The sequence below is a fragment of the Aulonocara sp. 'chitande type north' Nkhata Bay genome, linkage group LG7 (genome assembly GCF_057382095.1).
Source record: "Aulonocara sp. 'chitande type north' Nkhata Bay isolate Kocher_YH1m ecotype deep benthic linkage group LG7, A_spYH_male_GT1.1, whole genome shotgun sequence".
NCBI lineage: Eukaryota > Metazoa > Chordata > Actinopteri > Cichliformes > Cichlidae > Aulonocara > Aulonocara sp. 'chitande type north' Nkhata Bay.
Window position 1 is genome coordinate 33,148,916 of NC_141350.1, and position 19,754 is coordinate 33,168,669.

Consider the following 19,754-nt stretch of genomic DNA (forward strand, 5'->3'; position numbering starts at 1 on the left):
GTTTCACTGTTTTTCTCCCTCTGTAGTTTTTTCTACTCTTTTAGGCCCGATGCTTCCTCTTTGCACAGGTGCACACATGCCTACTGTATGGGAAAAGTCCAGATAATGTGTAACAAGTGTGTTAGCAGAGACAGAAATTATTTCTGAATAGATTCTGCTTAGACAGAGATTTGAAAACACTTTTAAAATAAGTGTTTTAACGTGGATGCTACCTAAATGTGTTTCCAATGAACTTTGTCACATAACAAATACGATATACAAGATTCTCCATATAAGACCAAACAGTTTTGTGATATTTTAAAATTTTGTTTTTTATGCACTACATGGAAAAACACCTAGAGTTACTACTTAAGAAATGAGGTTAACAGTTCTTCCCTATTAGCAGGGTTTTGTTTATAGCCACATAATCAGTTACAACTCTCCGTGCTGTGATTAGACACAGATGATTTAAACTTTTTTGTTAGAGTCAGAAACAGAATATAGTCAAACTGAGAAGCACACTTGGACTTCATTTTGGCTTGACCTTGACATCACCGTAACACACCACTGCATGCACACACATACACACAGCATACCATATGGACCCCTTACTTTGAGTCCCGTAGAACAAATAGAACAGCAATAAGAAACAGATTGAAAGTTTGTTTTCATGGAAAGACATCTCCAACATTCCTCATCTCACACAGACACAGTTCGAGCAGATAAGTGTAAACACAAGATGAACCTAATAAAAAGCATGCTGCTGTTATTTAAATGTAAACATATAATAAACGTGAACTCACAAACTCTTAAACACGGATGCTGGGTGTTTATAGGTGATTTTCTGCCTCAGACTGCTTTTGTACAACTAAACATGCACATTGACTTTATGTAGAACATGAGCTGTGGACATGAAAGAGTCATGTCGGTTGTAATTAATATAAATAACAAGCAATGTTCCTAAGAGGAATGTCCTTGGTGACAGAATTTACCTCACCTGTATCTATCTGTAGGATCAGTGTATTATATTTCCATCAAATCAAACCTCACACCTGAACTCTGGCTTAAAAGCTGAGATTTTCAGTCATTACGATTTTCTTACTGTTTATTGACCTAAGGTGTGAGAGTTTGCTAGTTTATACAATGCATTAAAACTTGCTGCATTGCAAGTGTAATAAAGTTATAGCTATTCATTCTCTTCCATGTATCCAATTTTGCTGGTAAACATAACAAATGTAAAAGATAAAGGGAGCAGTTAAGTCAGAGAAAGAAAAGAAAAAACAGAATTTGTTGGTGTAGCTGTAAATACTCACCCTAAGCTGTTAGCTTTCTTCAGGCTATGCTAGCTATCCATTTAACAGTCCTTGCACTGCTGCTAGCATAGTATTGTAAACAGCGTAGCATAGTAGGCATATAAAATCATGCAACTGAATAGAGTAGATCAGCCCCATACAGCCGCCCTCTGTTGAGTCCATGTGGTACCTATCATATTGGCAGATACCTTAAGTATTATGCACTGTAAACAATTAGCATGAACAATTTAGCTGATTTACAGCAAAGAACTGGAGATACAAAAACAAAAGTAAAAAAAAGCTAAATTGTGATTTACTATTAGATTGGTTTATAAAATAAATTAGTATTTTTTTCTCTGTTTTTGAAGAGGTGACACACAAAAAACAAAAGTAAAAACTAAATAGTGATTTACTAATAATTTCGTTTATAAAATTAATTCGTTTTTTGTTCTCTTTCTTTGAAGAGGTGACGGACAAAAAAACCCCCAAAACCTAAAAAAAAAAAAAAAGTTTTATCCTCTCTATGCTCTCCTGCTTTGTGGCTATAAGCTCTCGTTTATGAAAAAGATTTCCTACTGCATATGTTTTGAATTATGCATCAAGTGAGGATGTGTGTGTGTGTGTGTGTGTGTGTGTGTGTGTGTGTGTGTGTGTGTGTGTGTGTGTGTGTGTGTGTGTGTGTGTGTGTGTTAAACAGTAATCCCTTGGATGGTTTACTAGGCCAGTGGTGTGGCATGAGTGAGACATGAGGCTTTAACCCCAAAACATATGCTGCTTCCCCGTCTCTCGTTCTGTCTACCTGTCTCTCTCTCTTTTCTTTCTAGCAGCTTAAAGAAGTCCACTGCTGCCAATCTCTGTAATGGATTCATTTGCCGTGAAAGGATGTGTTTTTGCTGCGCGCAAGCCTGTTTGTGTGTCTTTGTGTGTGTGTCTAACTTGTGTGTGCGAGCGTAAAGTTTCCATCTGGGATCTGCTATCAGGAGAGATGTGCTGTGAGCATGTCAGTTTTATGCCTCAGTATATGTGTGTGTGTGTGTGTGTGTGTGTGTGTGTGTGTGCCTGCGTGTGTTTGTGTGGGCGCTCATCTGGTCTTGTGAGGTCACTTCCTTCCTCTCTGGCCTCAGTGCTCTTCAAGTGTGTGAAACAGATTTAGTTGCATTTAAAGTCCAGCATTTCCCCACAAACTCATGGCGTCACACTTTTAAAATGCGAATGCATGGTAGTATTGAATGTTTGCTACTATTAAAGTCCGCTTTTGATTCTCTTCATTTAAAAAAGGATCCATTCATTCCTTCATTTATTGCAGCAAATGCATTTCAGCAGTGGCTCAGCAGTTGCCTTGAACTGCCTGGACGGTGCTAACCTTTGATGTAAGAGCGCTAAGGAGGAAGTCAATGTATTAACGACCCAAAAACACGGAAAGGATTCCTTGAAAATAGATGGAATATTATTAATGAAAGTGTGGGACTTGCATTTCTTGGAGGTTTACAAAATGTGATTTTTGAGGTGTAATTTCCAGTTCTAATGAACATGTTTTTAAGGTTTACCTGTGGAACGGATGGGCTGAATAATTAAATATGTAGTTAACAACATCCTCATTTACAAGAATACATCCCTCTTTTCCCCTGTGTGTGTGTGTGTGTGTGTGTGTGTGTGTGTGTGTGTGTGTGTGTGTGTGTCACAGCTAACCGAGCACAGAGCGCAGCAGCCAGCAGCTCTCAGACAGGAGATGCCTTAGGGAAAGCACTCGCATCGGTAAGTACAGCACACACGCGCACATACACACACTTTCTTGCACACACATTTTATAATGCTTTTCCTCCCAGTTCTGTTCAAGTGTTTTCAAGCCATTCTAGATGTGTAATACTACTTTAACTCTATCCTGTATTCTTGCAACTGTCATTGTTGTACTGGATTTTTTAAAATTTTTACAGATCTATTCTCCTGATCACACGAACAACAGCTTCTCTTCCAATCCCTCCACCCCAGTCGGATCCCCACCCTCCCTCACAGGTAAATACACATGATGCTTAAGGTCCAATCACTGCACAGCAGCTACTATATAACCACAAATCTGCACAGACTGACACTCACAGAAGAAAAAAGCAGAGCTGACTAAAGACTTGGACTCGAGTAAGACCTGAATAAATGGACGTGAGACTAGACTCATACGTGTTTAAAATGACTGGACTTTTTCAAGACTTGAGACTTTTGACTTGAACTCGTCCCACGTGACTTTTGACTTGCCTCTTTGGTAACTTGATTTGAGCTTGGCTAACTCAACCCTCTAGACCCTTTCAGTTTGCCTGAAAGAAGCATGTGATCTTGTAAGAAAGATTTCTTATTAAATTGCAGTAAAATCCTCTAATCGCACACATTCTCATCTGTGAAGCCTTAATTTGTTTTTTTTAATGTCATAAACTAGAACAACAAAACAGCTTTGTTGAATTTTGCTACTCTTGGCACTTCAATTTGATTAACCGCTGCAGGAGTCATGGTCGTGCTGCTCCACCGCTAACCGAATTTAACAGTAATATTGGTCACACAAACTCTGGAAACCAAATCACAGTTCCTAAACACAAATAAACATCATAACACTAACAAATATACAACTTAAACTCTCACATATCTTTAAGTCTTTCTGTTTTCCAAATAAAAAAATATGGTATTATAGTGTAAAAAATACACTCCAATGCATTAACAGGATTCAGTTGTATTTTTCAAAACTTACTTTTTGTTCTTTTGCATGATTGAGGACTCATGTAAGACTTTTTTTCATTTATTCTGTCATCACATTTTACACAGAGCGTAAAAAATACACATAAAGTTCAGTCTTTGTACCAAGTAGTAACTAAATTTGATCAGGCAGCATCAATGTTTGCAGTATCCCTGGCTTTCATTCTCTTCATTAAAGCTCCTCTAATAGCCAAAAACGAAAGAAAACGACAGCAAACTCAAGCTTCAAAACATATTTGTAGGCCATTGTTTTGAAAACAAGAAGTGAATTACACATTTTTATACTTATGTAAGCATTATTCAATAATCTAAAACTAACAATAGAAACACTTTCTTTTTAGCTTTTTCTGCAGTGAAATTTCAAAGAAAAAACATATTTTCTCTGTACACAGTTTGAAAGCAACTTTGATTTTTCTATCATTATTAACATTATTTGCATTCTTTTAAAATAAACCAGCTCATTAAATTTGATATAGTGAGACTTTGGAAATAGTGGTATAAATAGTGACACTTTTTTGTGATAAAACTATTGAATTTATTGTTTTTTTTTTAAAGTGGAACCCCACACTTCCACATAGTGACAAATGTAAGGAAGTTTTCACAACACCTACAAATACTGCTCGTTAAACTCTTTAAATAATACTAATTTTGAAGATTTCAAACTATTTTTTCATTTGCATTTCCATTTTTTTCCCAGTATAAGATGAATATGTATCAACTACAGACATAACACATTTTAATAAATTATCAACATTACATGTATTAATATGATTTTGTGACTCTGTGAGTTTAACCGTTATTTAATGAACCCCTTGACTTTACCTAGTGTAAAAAAATACAGATTCTCTAAAAAGGTTTGCACTGGCTGAAGGTTACCTCTGACTTGAAGTTTGAAAGCACTTCAGAATTAAGTTAACAGCACTGGGTTGTTTCGACTGGTCTGAAACCTTAAATCTTTAATACAGCTCTGGGGATGAGGAGAGTATTAAGTTATCCAAAATATATTTAAAACACTAACTGAAACTATATATTTAATTGAATAAACTAGGGATTTCTTTCCTTATCAAAAGTGCAATTTCTTGTCATAAGACAAAGCCAAAATAAGGCATTAATAATTGCTGTCTCCTCTTTGCACCCCTCCTCGCTCTCCTATTTCCACCAATTACTCCTTCTCTCTGTGGATGCTGTAAACTCTAGCTGCTCCTTAAAGTGAAAAATGACTTTTCCTAATAATAGTTGTGTCGAATTTGTCTCTAATTGTCGCTGCTACACACACCGTTTGATAGTTCGCCGCCGCGCCTTGTGACTGATAGCTTTAATTACGAGCACCACTTCGACAAATCGTTCACAAACCTACCGGCTCTGCAAACACAGTCCCCCTCCCCTCTTCCTCCTCCTCCTCCTCCTCCTCCTTCTCTTCGTCATTGTAGCTGTCTAGGATATTGCCTGCTAAACCATAATTGGTGTTTATCATTGTGTCAGAGTTACTCCACTTTTTACAAATTAGAAATGAAGCCTATTAGAGCAAACTACATGCAAATTGATATCCAAGGCTAATTTTGCAAGGGTGTTTTACAGCATTGGACTCGGAATAATTTACCCTGCCGTTTAATACATATATTTGTATTTGCACATGAATGTACCCAGGTGATTATTCATTAATTAGCATATGGAAATGAGCATGTAATATGAATAAAGGAGAGGGGAGAGAAACGACTGCGAGACAAAGTGGGAAGACAATGAAAAAGAGAAACGTGCTAATGAGATGAGATCAGAGTTACAAGGAAGAGATCGGCGGTGAGGGCAGAGAGGGGAATGGAAGGGGTTCAAGGAGAGAGAAGGGGGAATAAAAGAAGAGAGCCGAAACAAACACAGGAGGAGGAGGAGAGGTATAAAAAGGGAGGAGGAAAGAAGGGATCTTTAACCGCCTGGGCAGGTTCCAACATGGGCAGGTTCAACCATTATAGATCAGCATAGATGGTAAAATTATGAATTTGAATGAACATTAAAATAATTACTTTTAGCAGTTGTTACGTTGTGTTCATTGCTAGCCATCATTTTGTAATCCAGTTTCTTGTTGAAGCAAACAGGGTCTTAGGAGCAGAATTTTCTTAAATCGAGAAATCTACTGTAGCTTAATGTCTATTTTTAGATTGACTTTTATTTAAATGTATTTGGCCACAGTATAAAGTACTTTCCAGAAGTCAAATGGTATGCATACATCTCTTCCCTAACCTTTCTGAGTAAAATTCTGTACTCTCAGAAATAGCTTTATATTTCTGCCACCAAAGCACTTCCTAGGTCTGATTATTGGACCAAGGTATTTATATTCCCCTTTCTGAGAGACAAGAAGATACTAGACTCTTTCTTTCAAATTAATTTGGACAAGTTTTATTCTGCTTGTGTCTTTGGGAGCCGAAGTTAGCAATGTAAGAACTTTTAAGCATTAACCTTCCTGAGGTTTTTCTTATGCCAATATGACCATAGGTGCAGATGTGAGATAGCTAAAGCATTGGGTGGTCAGTAAGACAAGAAATGGGACATTCAAGTGTCACCTTATTTCAAAGTGTGTAGTGATATTAATAAAAATATGAATTTGCTGGGCATACCTGTATTCAGTGTTGCTATCAGGTTTTATACCACTGTTTTACAGTACAAAACACAAATAAGTAGCCCCAGCGTGGGTGCAACAGCAGCACCTTCCAAAAAGCCTCTTAAGGTACAATAACAAGCTGTTTTTAGCTTCTCCATGTTTGTTCTGGCGGAGTATTACCGTTCCCAATACAACCCTGAAAGGGGATTTGTGACTTTGTCTGGAATTGAACCAGCAACCTTTTGGTTGCTTGCTAACTGTATTGACCACTAAATTGTTTCAAGAATAATTATAGCCCATATGACAAGATTATTCATTGCTTGGTTAGACTTGGGTACCACCAAAACCTGGTCAGATTTAGGAAAACATCCAAATCTGACCAAAAAAAGCTTTTATAAGCTTTAACAGACTTCCCAAATTTAGAAACTTCTGCTCTCAAGACCCTGTTTCCTTTACAGGAAGCTGGATTACATACATATTGTTAAAATTTGCGATATAACGGTTGTATTGATGCATAGCAGCTACAGCATGTAAAAATGCTCTCATGGACGTGTTCAGTGTCAGGCTAAAAAGGGTTAAAGCACCTAACCAAGCTGACCTCTGAAAGTTGTGACTAAATGCAACTAAATGATGGTGAAGGTGGTTCTCATGGTCATTTTACACATTTCTGTGAGACCAGTTTCTTCTAGCACATTCCAAACTGGCTAACATGCTCACCGGCCACAGCCCATTCTTGTCTCTTCTGTCATCTGTTGAAAGAACTACACATACTGGCCTGTCGTCTCTCAGAAACTCATATTAATGTAAATTTGCACAAGTCGCTGTGTCTCTTCTGCCTACCAGCTAATGAGACCTTTCGATTCAGATGTGGCCCTTCAGAGTGAAAACCAGCACAAAAGCAGAGACGAGCAGGAACACAAAGCTTGTTTATTCTGCAGAGGGCCCATGCTAATCAACCATTTGTACCTTTTCAAAGACAAAAGCCTGATATTAGCATTTTTGCTATGAGATATGAGTTGGTTTGTTTTTGTCTCCTCTTCCTCGTCTCTGTGCCTATTATGTCTGATCACCACGAGTGGATACGATTAAAGGGTCTCCTCGTGTGTAAAGACGTTTTGTCTGGCATTTTGTGCTGCACGTCGAGTGGCTTCTGTCTTTGACATATAAAAGCAGAGGTTTTGGCTCTATTCCACACGGACATCCAGCCATTTTCTGCAGGGTCACGGAGGGTCGGTGTGTATCCAGTGTGCACTGGGCCTATCAAAGAACACATACAAATGAAGACATGTCAGCTTGCACTGTAAAAAAGCAGAAAAAAAGTTGAATTCCCATCCCGATCACCTACTCATATCCGCCTCTGGTCTGAATTCTCTCAAGTTGCCCTTGCTTTTAATCTGCCTCAGACCTCTCCATCTCAACATGATGTGTCCTTGTCTCCTCTCTCCTAGCTGCCAGTTCAGCCGTCTGGTCGAGGAATGGCGGGCAGGGAGCATCATCACCAAACTACGAGGCTCCACTGCACTCTCTGGTGAGCACATACATACACTAAAACACCTGTGATCATCGGTCAGTTCACCCCAAACCGTATTTTTCCACTTTCTCTAATTACCCATCACAGGTGGTAGAAAGCAGTTTTGTTTCTCAAGGTTTTGAGATGTCCTGCACAAAAAAAACCAGTTTAAAGGAACATTTAGCAGGTTTCTTATCTCTTTTTGTCCTTTCACTCTGCAGCAAAGTCGCATCGAGGACCGCCTGGAGCGTTTGGACGATGCCATTCACGTACTGCGGAGCCACGCGGTGGGACCGTCAACGGGTATGGCCAGCGGTCACGGAGACATGCACGGCCTCATCGGGGCCGCACACACGCACAACGGCGCCATGGGTGCTCTGGGCAGCGGATATGGAACGGGGCTGCTATCGGCTAACAGACACTCCCTCATGGTAGGACCTGAGTTACTCTGTCTATGCTGTGGTGATGTCATGGTTAGTAGAACCAGGCACATTGTGAAGTCAAGTCTTGTAGGAGTTAAAAAGAAAGCATTGCTTAAATGTTCTGGAGCTTCACCAAAGACTTTAGCCTACAAGTAAAAGAGAATATCTTACAAACGGACAGAAATTCTGTTACTTCAACACAGATAATCAGAGGCATGTGATTCTTTAAAAAACAGGCTTACAAGATATTTAATGAAACTTGATTCATGCTCCCAGGACTCTAAAAATAAAACTTAAAAACAGCCTTTCCTTTTGTGCTGTTAATTAGACCAGATTTGTATATTTAAAAGTCACTTAGAAAATGTGAAACTTCACACAACTGAAAAAATGTGAGGAAGAGATGAGAGCAAACGTGAATGGAGAGGAGGTTTAAACTGAAAACATGAAGTGAGACAGCAGTAATGTTTTCCATATTTAAGACTTTGGGGCCCTTTTTTCAACTTGAAACAATAAACATAAAGAACAAAACAGCTGTGTGACATAAGGAGATGTAGGAGGGCAAGAGAAAGCCCATTATAAAATACAGTACACAGTATAAACAATTCCAGATGCTTGAACATCTTCAGCCAAACCTGCGTTGTTTACGTCTTAAAGCTCGGGCAGTATCTGAAATGAGCTATTTTCTGTCTGTTAGTTCAAAGTTCTTGTCACTTGTAGTCACATTAAAGGTGCTTTTTGTAATCACCCTCTGCAGAATTTAACAAAAACCTTCACCACCAGGGCGCAATGTTTTAACACGATTTTGTGCGTGGACTGCCTGTTAGCTTTTACTACCACCATATCTTCAACAGGCTTTGTCGGCTTCATCTATATTTGTATTTACAATAAATATGCGCTCTCAGTGACATACATGTGTAAATAAGGGCTTCAGTCACTCACTGCGCCATCCTGCGGTACAAATTGGTATTACAAAAAATTATAGCATGGCCCTTTTTCAACTTATGTTGAGTCCACTTCGACACCATATGGAATATCTTAAATTACAAGAATACCTTTAAAGTCAAATTATGTGCATTTCCAGCTCCACATTGTTATATTTAGACTTTGCGTAATTCAAAAAAACCCAAAAAACCTTACTTACCTTGTGATGGCCGTTTATGTTGTTTTAAGTGTTTATGACACAAACTGTTTTAGCTCCTGTCCCTGTAAGGCCCCCTTCTTATAAGCTCCCTTTATTCCTATTGGCTGCCCCTCGGCTGGCTTCCGCAAACAGATTTCCGTGTTTTTGAGGACCACCTCGTCCTCTTCTCCTTAAGGAGATTCCACAAAACAAATTCTAAACGTAATAGAAAACATAATTTCTCTTTTTTGAAACCGCCACAGTTGTATTTATGTATTATGTGAGAAACAAGATATTTGAAGACATCATGTTTTAGTTTTCAAAGTTTGCAAATACTCCTCATTTGCAGGCCTGTTTTTTTGGCAGCGTTTTTGATCCAACAATGTTTTGTTGTGGCTGTAATGAGCACAGCAGGCTGTAGGGGATGCCAGCAGCACTTTGCTGTGTTCCCACTACAGTAGTTCAGGAGCTTTGTCCCTCTGTCTCTGTTCTTTGTTAAAGTATTTACTTTGAAGTGTTGTTTTCTAAATGGAGAGCACCTGTGGTTGAAGGGCGTGTTGTGTGCGTTGGTGTGTGTGCTGGCTGGCTCCCCTAGAGATCATCTTCTTCTCACGCATGTCTGTCCAGCTGTCTCTGTATACTGCAGCTCAGAGTTTCATAGGTGTCGTCCAGTTTTGTCGGTCTTCCTGCGTACAGTCGTATTTTTATTTGTCCTTCCTGCTTCTTTAGTCTCACCATGCGTTTTATTAGGAACACGTGGGCAGCCTATTTTAACCCAACACAACAACCTGAAGCTTAAACAGAAAGTTTTGATTCTACTTGGTGACATTACAGCAGTTGTTGGTGTACAAAGTGTTTCAAACATTTCATCCATCACATGAGGAGGGCTAGCCCCAGTGAAGCGCTGTTGAACTAGATTACACACGCAAATGCTTCTAATAAACCTCTAAGTGTTTATTAATGAGTCAAATTAGGATGTGTCATTTTTAAGCTGTGCAGAGAAGTCTTAGCTGCTGATCTACTGGGGACATTTCCCTCTTTTAGCTTGTGCTTTGAAGGCATGTTGCTATTAGCATCGTGAAGAGAAAAGGGCGAGGCATCCTTCGTGTGTCCATCCATCCACAAATCATTAGAAACGCTACTCCTTCCTACAGTATTAGTCAGATTTTAATGAAACGTGCATACAATGATTGCCTAAAGGGACCTCACACAAACTTTGCTCAACGTAATGGTCACATTTGTCATTAGTCAGTAAATTTTTAATACCCATTATTTTGTGTGATGCTGACAATGGCAAAAATAATGTGTCACTTTCTACCTGTACAGTAATAAATTACTGTACCCTGTGAATTGTGGGTTATTAGCTTGATGTTCAGGTTTAGAAACTAGTTTTGGGGATAGTATTTGTGGAGAAACTGACAGGTAGGTTTTAGTGTTATGCAGCTACTTTCATCAAATAGTTTTTACCAAAATAAAACCAAATAGGTCAGTTTGGTATTCTGATTTCAAAAGACATTTAAATTGTACGCTAAAGGAAGTCAATAAGAGGATGATATAATAATGGTAAATCCTGCAAATTAATAGGAAGCTTAATGATGTCTCTGTTCATATATTTAAGAAAAAAAAACTACTCACAGACTTTGGCTGATATTCAGATTTTAAGTTCTAAAAACATTTTAAAAGTTTCTGTTAGACTTGAGAGACATGAAAAAATGCGTTTGACGTGACGTAATTTTAAGTTTGCTGTTAAATTTGCTGGCTTAAAATGAAGGGAAATACTTGCAAACAACTTTTCCGCTTCATCTGGAGATCATTCTAAGCACTTCTTTGCTCTTTGGACGTCCCCAGATACAAACTTGGCATTATGCTTCATGAAGTGATTTGGAATTTCAGCCCCGGAAAACATTTTGCGTTCACTTCTTGTTAAGGTTAATATTTTTCTAAACTACTTTTGGGATTAATAGCAAAACTAATCCAAATACATTTTGGATTTGTTTTTATATGTAAGCAGCCGGTGGAAAAAGAGAATGAAAATGAAGTGACGGATGAGTGCTGAAAAACAGTGTTTACTTTCGGGCTCTTTAAAGCACACACGCACACAGAAGCTCATAAATGACTCCCTGTGTTGTCATTAGGACCCATGTGTGTGTGTTTATTCAGGCTTTGGATTATTGGCTGATAGAAAAATAGACTCATTAATGTAAGACTGAAAACACAGCAGCTCTGTAACTGCACACATCACACCCCCTCTGACTGGGTCACATCACTTCACGGGGTCTCCCAAACTGTTTCTTTTCATTTTAAACCAGTCCTTATTGGACATTTCTGCAGAAGCGAAGGAAAATAAATTGAGACCTTTTTATAAGATGTTAACTGGCTTAAAGTTCTCTTGCAGCTACCTGTGTGATGAATGCGATCTTCAACATTGATATAAGTGTGAAAATTTTTGAAAAATATTGTGTTGAAAGTCTTCACTTGTGTGAACAGATGTAAACTTTCAGCTCATTTTTTATTCCCATGGTGTCAATTTCTTGCATTTTGTCAAAGCTGCTGGTGTCTTACAGAGATGCACAGTGTGTTTTGGCATCTGTACTATAACAGGTCTCTCACTCCAAAACTGTCACATATGGACGCTTGTAACCTGTTGGCATCACATTTCAATGTACTAGATAATTTTTTAATGGTGCTAATGTTTCCAGAGGCAAATATAAATCCAAGCCTCAAGTTTACCAAGTTGTTTTTAGTGACCAAAGCTAACAGGTGAGTGAAAGCAGAAGTAAAAAGTGAGCGAAATGTAGCACAAAAAATGAAGTCAACAAATACTGCAGTTCCTCCAGCTGTCACTTTAGGCTGCCTTCAAAAGTGAGCCAATCTCCACAGACTCAAGCATTAAAATGCCCAAATTTACAGTGTGGTACAAAAATCAGTCTTACCCTCTTAGGGTAGTTTCTCAGTTCTAGTCTTTTACTTTAGCACTAATTAACTGTGTCTCTTCTTTGCAGCCATATTGTTTATGAATGCAGCTTGCTAATCAAACTTGCTAGTGTTGCTAGCTTTTAACTTAGTACTCCAACTTTCATCCATCTAAGATAGCTTCTGACTTCACAGCACAATGTTGAAGCTTCAAACTCTTTTTTTTTTTTTTTTTTTTTTTTTCTTTCTTTCAGAATTGTTGTCTGAAGACCAACAAGGATACCCAATGGATTTAGTTTGCCAAATGGATCATCGTGGCATTGCCGTATTGGTCCATTTGGTCGATCTTTGTTTTTATTATTTATTATATTTTATTTTCAGATGTTACAGATGGGACAGACATGAGTGAGGGATAGGAAAGGGAGAAAGAAAGAGGAAAGAAAGGAAAAACAGAAGGGGAGAGGGACAGTGAGAAAGGGGGGGAGAAAAAAAATAAAAAATCTCCTGGATCACCTGTTGAGAGAAGAATAGAAAACAAGCAAAAAAAAGACAAAAAAAAACCAAAGCAACATACTAAACACAACACCATCGCATTAATCTAGCTAAGTGTAAACAGCAGTAAATACTAAATATTCAATGTTGTTGTGCAGCACGCAGGACAGATGTGCTTCGAAGTAGCAGCCAAGAAAGGTGTAATTTGGGTCTACGAGCAGTGAACACCCGTGTGCATACCTGTGTGGATCAGCGCGCTTGTATTCCAAAGGTTTCTCCATGTAACGATCTGCTAGGGAGTGTGGGGGGGCCACAGCCCCGTCCTCCAGGGTGTGAAGAAAAAAAAAAAAAAAAAAAGCTTCAAACTCCAGTTCCCCGGCTGATAAACCCTTTAAACTCCACATGTGGACTTGTTTGCTTCTGAAAACTGTCTCTTAAAATAAGACATCGCTGCGTCAGATGCAAAGGACACCTTTTGCACGTCTCTGAAGCCACAGCAGCAAAATGCTGATTTAATCAATTCTGGATTTATTTTTAGCAAATAGAAGCATGACTGACAAAGACTGTGACCTAGGAGGCGAGTATTGTGGTCTGTGTAATAAAACCAGGCTCTCCTGTAAACATCTTAGCTTGCCATTGAATATAGTTAAGGGATATTGTCATAGGTTTGGACAAATAAACTCCATGTACTCATAATTTAATTTAATGAACGTTTTGGAAAATTAGCCACAAAGGCATTGTGGAAATTTATTGGTGTGTGTACAGCATAAACAGGAAGTTTGAAAGGAAGTGACTCCATAGAAATGCAGGGAAAAAAAGAAACAAGTGAGAGAGGAAGGGGTGATGTCATCTCCAAAATGACTCCATTGTCTTTGCACTGAGACTGACTACTTTTTCTATATGCATGCATGCACTATCGCTCCTTTCCTACCTTTCTTCCTTCCCCTTCCCACCCTTTTCCTCAATTTTTTTCTTCCCTTTCCTGTCTTTCTTTCCCTAGTCCCCCTCCTCTTCTGTTTTCACTCTTTGTTTCTCATTTGTTTTTGTTTTTTTCCATTTACTCCCCTACACATGTGACTACTCTGTTTTGTGTCTGTTTTTAATCATTTCTTTCCCAAACACACACACACACACACACCTTTGTCTCATTTTACTTTGTATTATTACATATTTTTTCTGTCCTTTTTGTTTTGATGTTGCTGTCTAGATGTACTTACTTCTCTTTCTCTCTTGCTGCACACACACACACACACACACATACACACACACACACACACACACACACATACACATACTCACAGCTGTATGTAGTTTGGCAGTGTTAGGCAGAGACGCCTGCAAGCTGAGGTCATAACTCTGGGAAAACAGGTGGTAGACTGATGTGAGAGGGGGAGACATATACAGTACATAAGCATCAGTGCATCATGCACACAAATTAAAATATGTAAAGACAGAAGTTAGCTCATGGGTTCCAACATTTTACCTTCTGTCATTTAGGCACGCTGTTATTCAAGTGACTTAAATGATCTTGGACCATCACTGGGCTGATATCAAAGTAGCTTGATCCCATCATTGCATGCTGCCAACAAAGCAGATGAGCAGCAAAGTGATGTGACATTTAACTAAATGTGATCTGATTTAAAACAAATTGGAGAGGAAGAAAAGACTGTGCTCCCCAGACTCTCACTGAAGGTTTTAGAGTTTGTTTTCTGTCTCTGCAGTCTGCCTGCCAGTGATGTGTTTAAGTCACGCTCATTATTTTACTGCATCCTGGCTCAGTTTGGAGGGTGTCTCTAAAAAGAGGGGAAAGGTTAAGAGAGAAAAGCCTCTCTTCCTCCCTCCATTAAGCAGGGTTACAGTAAAGTGAAATGGATCATAATCTGCATCAGTGCTGTGAAACACATTTATGTCTTTTAATAATCTGCAACACTAAATTCATTCATATAAGCTGATAGAAGTCTACTGCCCCCATTTACCTCCTTACAATAGTAGTTACAATCTCCATGTTAAGGCACACCGTGGTTTTTTTCAGACAATGGTATGCTTCCAACAAATCCCTGTGGCCTAAAATTTTTCATGGAAAACCTTCCCAGAAGAGTCGAGGCTGGAGCAGATTAATGTGCCTGGTTTTTAATGGCATTTTCAGTTATAATATAGAGTAGAATTGTAATGTGCAAGTGGCCCCATACTGCTGGCCATGATGCCTCAAAATAGGTGTAAAAATGGAAGTGATGTGCTGACTGCACAGCAAAAAACTGAAATGAAAAGAAAAAATGTTTAAATGCTTTAAATATGGTTACCATTTATTTCAAAAGAACATAGGTAGTTTCCTTCCTGCTTATATGGTCGTAAAGTTGGGTTAAAACACTTTGCCTTTGCGCTCTGTTCAACAGCTCTGCAGTGTATTATGAATATTTATGAGAGAATGAGGTTATGATCATTGGGTATTTGTGTTCAGCCTCTTGTTCATGAAGATAATTAGATAAATAAACTGTAACAACCTGGATAATTACGTGATACAACATAGTTTTGAAGCAGAAGCAATGGAACATGCATAAATCTCATCCATGTTTATATGAAAATCCAAATGGGACAACAATTTCATTTTGTATTGTTTAATAAATACTCATATTACAAATAAGTAATAGGAACATAGCAAGTATGCTTAATATTGAAAAATAGTACAAGTATAAAATAAATGAACTTCATCAGCTTTAATATTCAAATCTATATTTATATACATAAATTAAGGAAAAAGAAAAAAATATTTTAAAAAAAAGATATTTTAAACAGTATGGACATCTTTGCAAAAAGTAGCTGCTGTCCTAGATTCAGATCTGAAAATCTTACATACATGTAGCTAAATACACTGAATCTATTAAAGAAGCAGTGCATGTCAACAGTGCATATAACGTAAAGAAAGTTACATTTAAAAAGTTAAAGGGTGAAAGCTGCAAAGCTGCACTTTTAGATTTAAACACAGTAACTGTTAAATGTTTACACAAATTTTTCTTTGTAATTTATCTGTTGGTATCTTAAAGGTAAAGTACTTAAGACTACAAGTAAAAAGTTGGGTTATTTTTTAAACAGAAATAACAGATCATCCTGATGGAATTTGCTCCAAAAGAGGAAAAAATAACAAGAGCAACATTTTTCCACATGACATAATTCCATTTCTGTCCACCTATTTTCCTCTGTGTCATGTCTTATACTTAAACGGCATTTTAAGTAACAAGGAGTCTGTCGTCCTTCACTCCATTAATTAAATGGAAATTGGGGAAAAAATGCATACATGTCACACCACTGGAAAATGTCACTGTAGTTTCCCCTGTGGAAGTCCAATGTCAATAGCAGTCTTGTGTGTGTGTGTGTGTGTGTGTGTGTGTGTGTGTGTGTGTGTGTGTGTGTGTGTGTGTGTGTGTGTGTGTGTGTGTGTGTGTGTGTGTGTGTGCGTGCGTGCGCTGATGTTGCAGGTGCTTTCTGTCAAACGTTCAGTGTGCACAGAGGAAAGGCTGTGTTCAATGTTCCAGTATGTGTAGCAGTGTGTGCGCTTGTTCAAGTTTATTTACAGTTTCATTAGCAAATGTGTATCACAGCTACAGAAGAGTGTTGCATTGTAACCGAGTGGTTTACTTTTGGGTCTCACAGTGATTTAGCATGTCTTTAAAAACACGTCACAGAGGTGTGAGGGTTTTTCTTTTTTCTTATATTTACTGGAAGATGTTTCCTCGTTTTCTGTTTTTGTTTTTTTTCCACTTTTATCATAAAGAAGCAACAAATGAAGAGATTTCCTTTGAATGTTTTTTTAACTTTAGGTTAACCAAGTAGTTCAGTCACTAAAATCTAACAAAACACGACTGTAACAAAAATAAGATAAGAGGACGCAGTTACCAACATGCTATGGTTGGGACACCACACTGGACACCCTGCTTTATGTTATCTCCTCTCCTGCTCTGTGCTCTGAATTTTATCTTGCAGAGTTGGTTTTCTTTTTGCTTTTCAACAATAATTGAAAACGACAAATGGAAATTGCAGGAATCCAACTAATGCAGGGTGAAATATTACAATTTACAGAGATGCAAAGTTTATTTTCCTTCTCTCGGATTTGTGACCGCAGCAGCAGGGGCAGACTTCTCCCTCCTGTTTACGACTGCATGAGAAATGTGTGTCATCCCGTGACCCAGAAATTCTCTTCTTTCTCTTCTCCTTCATCTTCCTGCGCAATCATTGGATTCGCACACTCGTTTTAAAAGAGTGCACTGATCCCACTGATCAGTAGCATTGCAGATGACAGGTACTCAGCACCTTTGCCTTTATGTTTGTCTCTGACTCTGCTTGGTTCATTGCAAGAACATTTATACAGTACATAAAATAATGGAATTAATGTTGTTGGAACAGGGATAAAATCAGATAAGATTATTTTAGGATGACATTAAAACAAATTTTTCCAATATCCTTATATTGTTACTAATGTAGAATGTTTACACTGTAATTCTTTGCCTAAAGGTTTGCCGAACAAACCCTTTTAGCCCTTATTAGGTGCGATGGAAATGTGTTGCATATCAATGATTGTCAAATAGTTCAACGGAAACAAACGTACACATGCCTGTCAGACTGAGACATTATCCATCAGCTCATTGTTTGATTTTTTTTTTTTATAAATCTGGGAACTTTTTAAACTTGAACCTCTTAACATTCACCAGCCTGGGTATGACAAAGTCTGCTACTGTATTTCCTTCAGCAGTACCGTCTGAATGCCTAACCACAAAGCCTCACGCAGTGTAAACCAGCAGTAGTTCCTTAGTATCTACCAAAAGCTCTTAGGTAGGTATTCGGGAGTCTGGGTTTCTGTTAAAATATATGAAACAGGATGTTGACTGATCTATCCACCCCGGCCTCCTCCTGCACAAGCGTTGTGGCTTTAGCAGCTGCAGTGGTTGCTTAGCTTGTACACAGCGAGAGAAGCAGAGACTTATGGAGGCACTGTTTACTTTTTTAGTTCATATAAAAGTTTAGGGATCACTGGGATAAAGGATGAGAGACTGGCCATTGAGCCACTTGTGCCCTCTGGTCACTAGGGAAAAATATGTATTCCCCAGTTGGTTACCGAATGGTTCCTGCTGTTGCTGGGAAAAATCTGCTTCAAAGAGTGAGATCCACCAGAAACTTTTTTGTGATTGCTTTGGTTGCTAACACATTGCCACAGTCACCTGTAGTTGTCTAGAGACATTTGGAGGTTTTTCAGTGTAGCTGCAGCACTGTAAACCTCTTTTTGATTAATTTTACCTAGCTGCTACCAGCAACTGTTTGCCAGCTGGTTAAGGACCACATTTTTCCCTAGTGACGTGTGGTTGACAGAATGTTGCCGACCAGTCTCTAGGCCTGTGTCACTGGGCCCTGAGGGGAAGTTGGTTATTTAAATCAGCGGTCTTCAACCTTTTTTGCGCCACGGACCGGTTTATGCTCAACAATATTTTCATGGACCGGCCTTTAAGGTGTTGCGGATAAATACAACAAAATAAAACTAGTACCGGTACCGAAGAAAAGAAGATTTATTCATAACACACGTGAAAAGACCCAGGAAAACCGAGTAAACGATAAAAACGATAACAAAATAACACTGAAAACCGATAAAAACCCTGAAAACCATACATTTCACACCTGAGCCTCAACACTCGCGGCCCGGTACCAAACGACTCACAGACCGGTACCGGTCCGAGGCCCGGGGGTTGGGGACCGCTGATTTAAATCATATTCATTACATTTATAATGACTTCTCTTCTTCAAGGCAGCCATTCTTTATTAGTTATAGTCAATCAGAATTAAACCTACAGAGGTATATTTTTCTATTTTTATGTTTAATCAAAGTTGCATTATCATGTGAAAACTGGAAAATTAATTTTGTCTGTTACGAAGTTGTTGTGACATGTTAATGAATTCGTGACTGTTTTTAAAAGTCTCCCTGCTGCATTCAGGGACATTCTGACATCTCCGTTTGTTGAAAAGCTGATATTATATTTAAACCTGAAGAATGGTGCCTAAGTGGGTGTGGCTGCACCTTGTGGTATCTATCGGGTTTACACCAGCAGCAGATCAGTTTATGTGTAATTTATTTATATTTTTCTCCTCCATCTGTCTCCTCATCTTCTCTCCTCGTTGAACTAAATTAAGGAAGAGACAGGGAAGGCTTGTTGAAATATAAAAGCCCTCCATTAAAAATGTACGAAACCCTCTCCGTTTCTCTCTCTCTGCTGCCATTTTACATTTGGGAATCCAGGCGGTGATGAAAGGCAGAGAACGGAAAAGAAAAGACAGAAAGAAAGATGAGAGGCAAACAATAAATAAGGGAGCAAGCAGACTTATGGACGGATAGGTGGAGGGCGCTCAGTTTGAAACACACACACATGCGCGCACAGAAACACACACCCATGCTGACAAGCCTGTCGACATTTTGTGATATTTGCACGGAGCGAGAGGGGAGTTTGGCATGTGGTGGGCAAGACCTCGCTGTCAGCCAGCTGGATTAACAGGCAGACAGAGGGATTTGGTTTTCAAAACAACCTTATTTACACTATGGTTATCCTAGGATACATAAAAACTGAACTAGTGAAGCACAGCATATAAGACATTTAAAATATATGTCAAAACATACCTTCACCGTTAAGATTTGATCTAGTTAAAAGCTGATTTTCTGAAA

General features: G+C 38.6%; 1 protein-coding gene across 7 annotated transcripts in view; it reads left to right on the forward strand.

The window, feature by feature from the left end:
* The window catches only part of tcf4 (transcription factor 4), a 256,145-nt gene that overhangs the window by 214,789 nt on the left and 21,602 nt on the right, over positions 1-19,754 (forward strand). For all 7 annotated transcript variants that reach the window (XM_086300095.1, XM_086300096.1, XM_086300093.1 and 4 more), the window contains 4 exons: positions 2,956-3,026; positions 3,206-3,284; positions 8,049-8,128; positions 8,332-8,541. In XM_086300095.1, the coding sequence (XP_086156221.1) occupies positions 2,956-3,026; positions 3,206-3,284; positions 8,049-8,128; positions 8,332-8,541 (440 nt within the window). The remainder of the gene's footprint in view (positions 1-2,955; positions 3,027-3,205; positions 3,285-8,048; positions 8,129-8,331; positions 8,542-19,754) is intronic.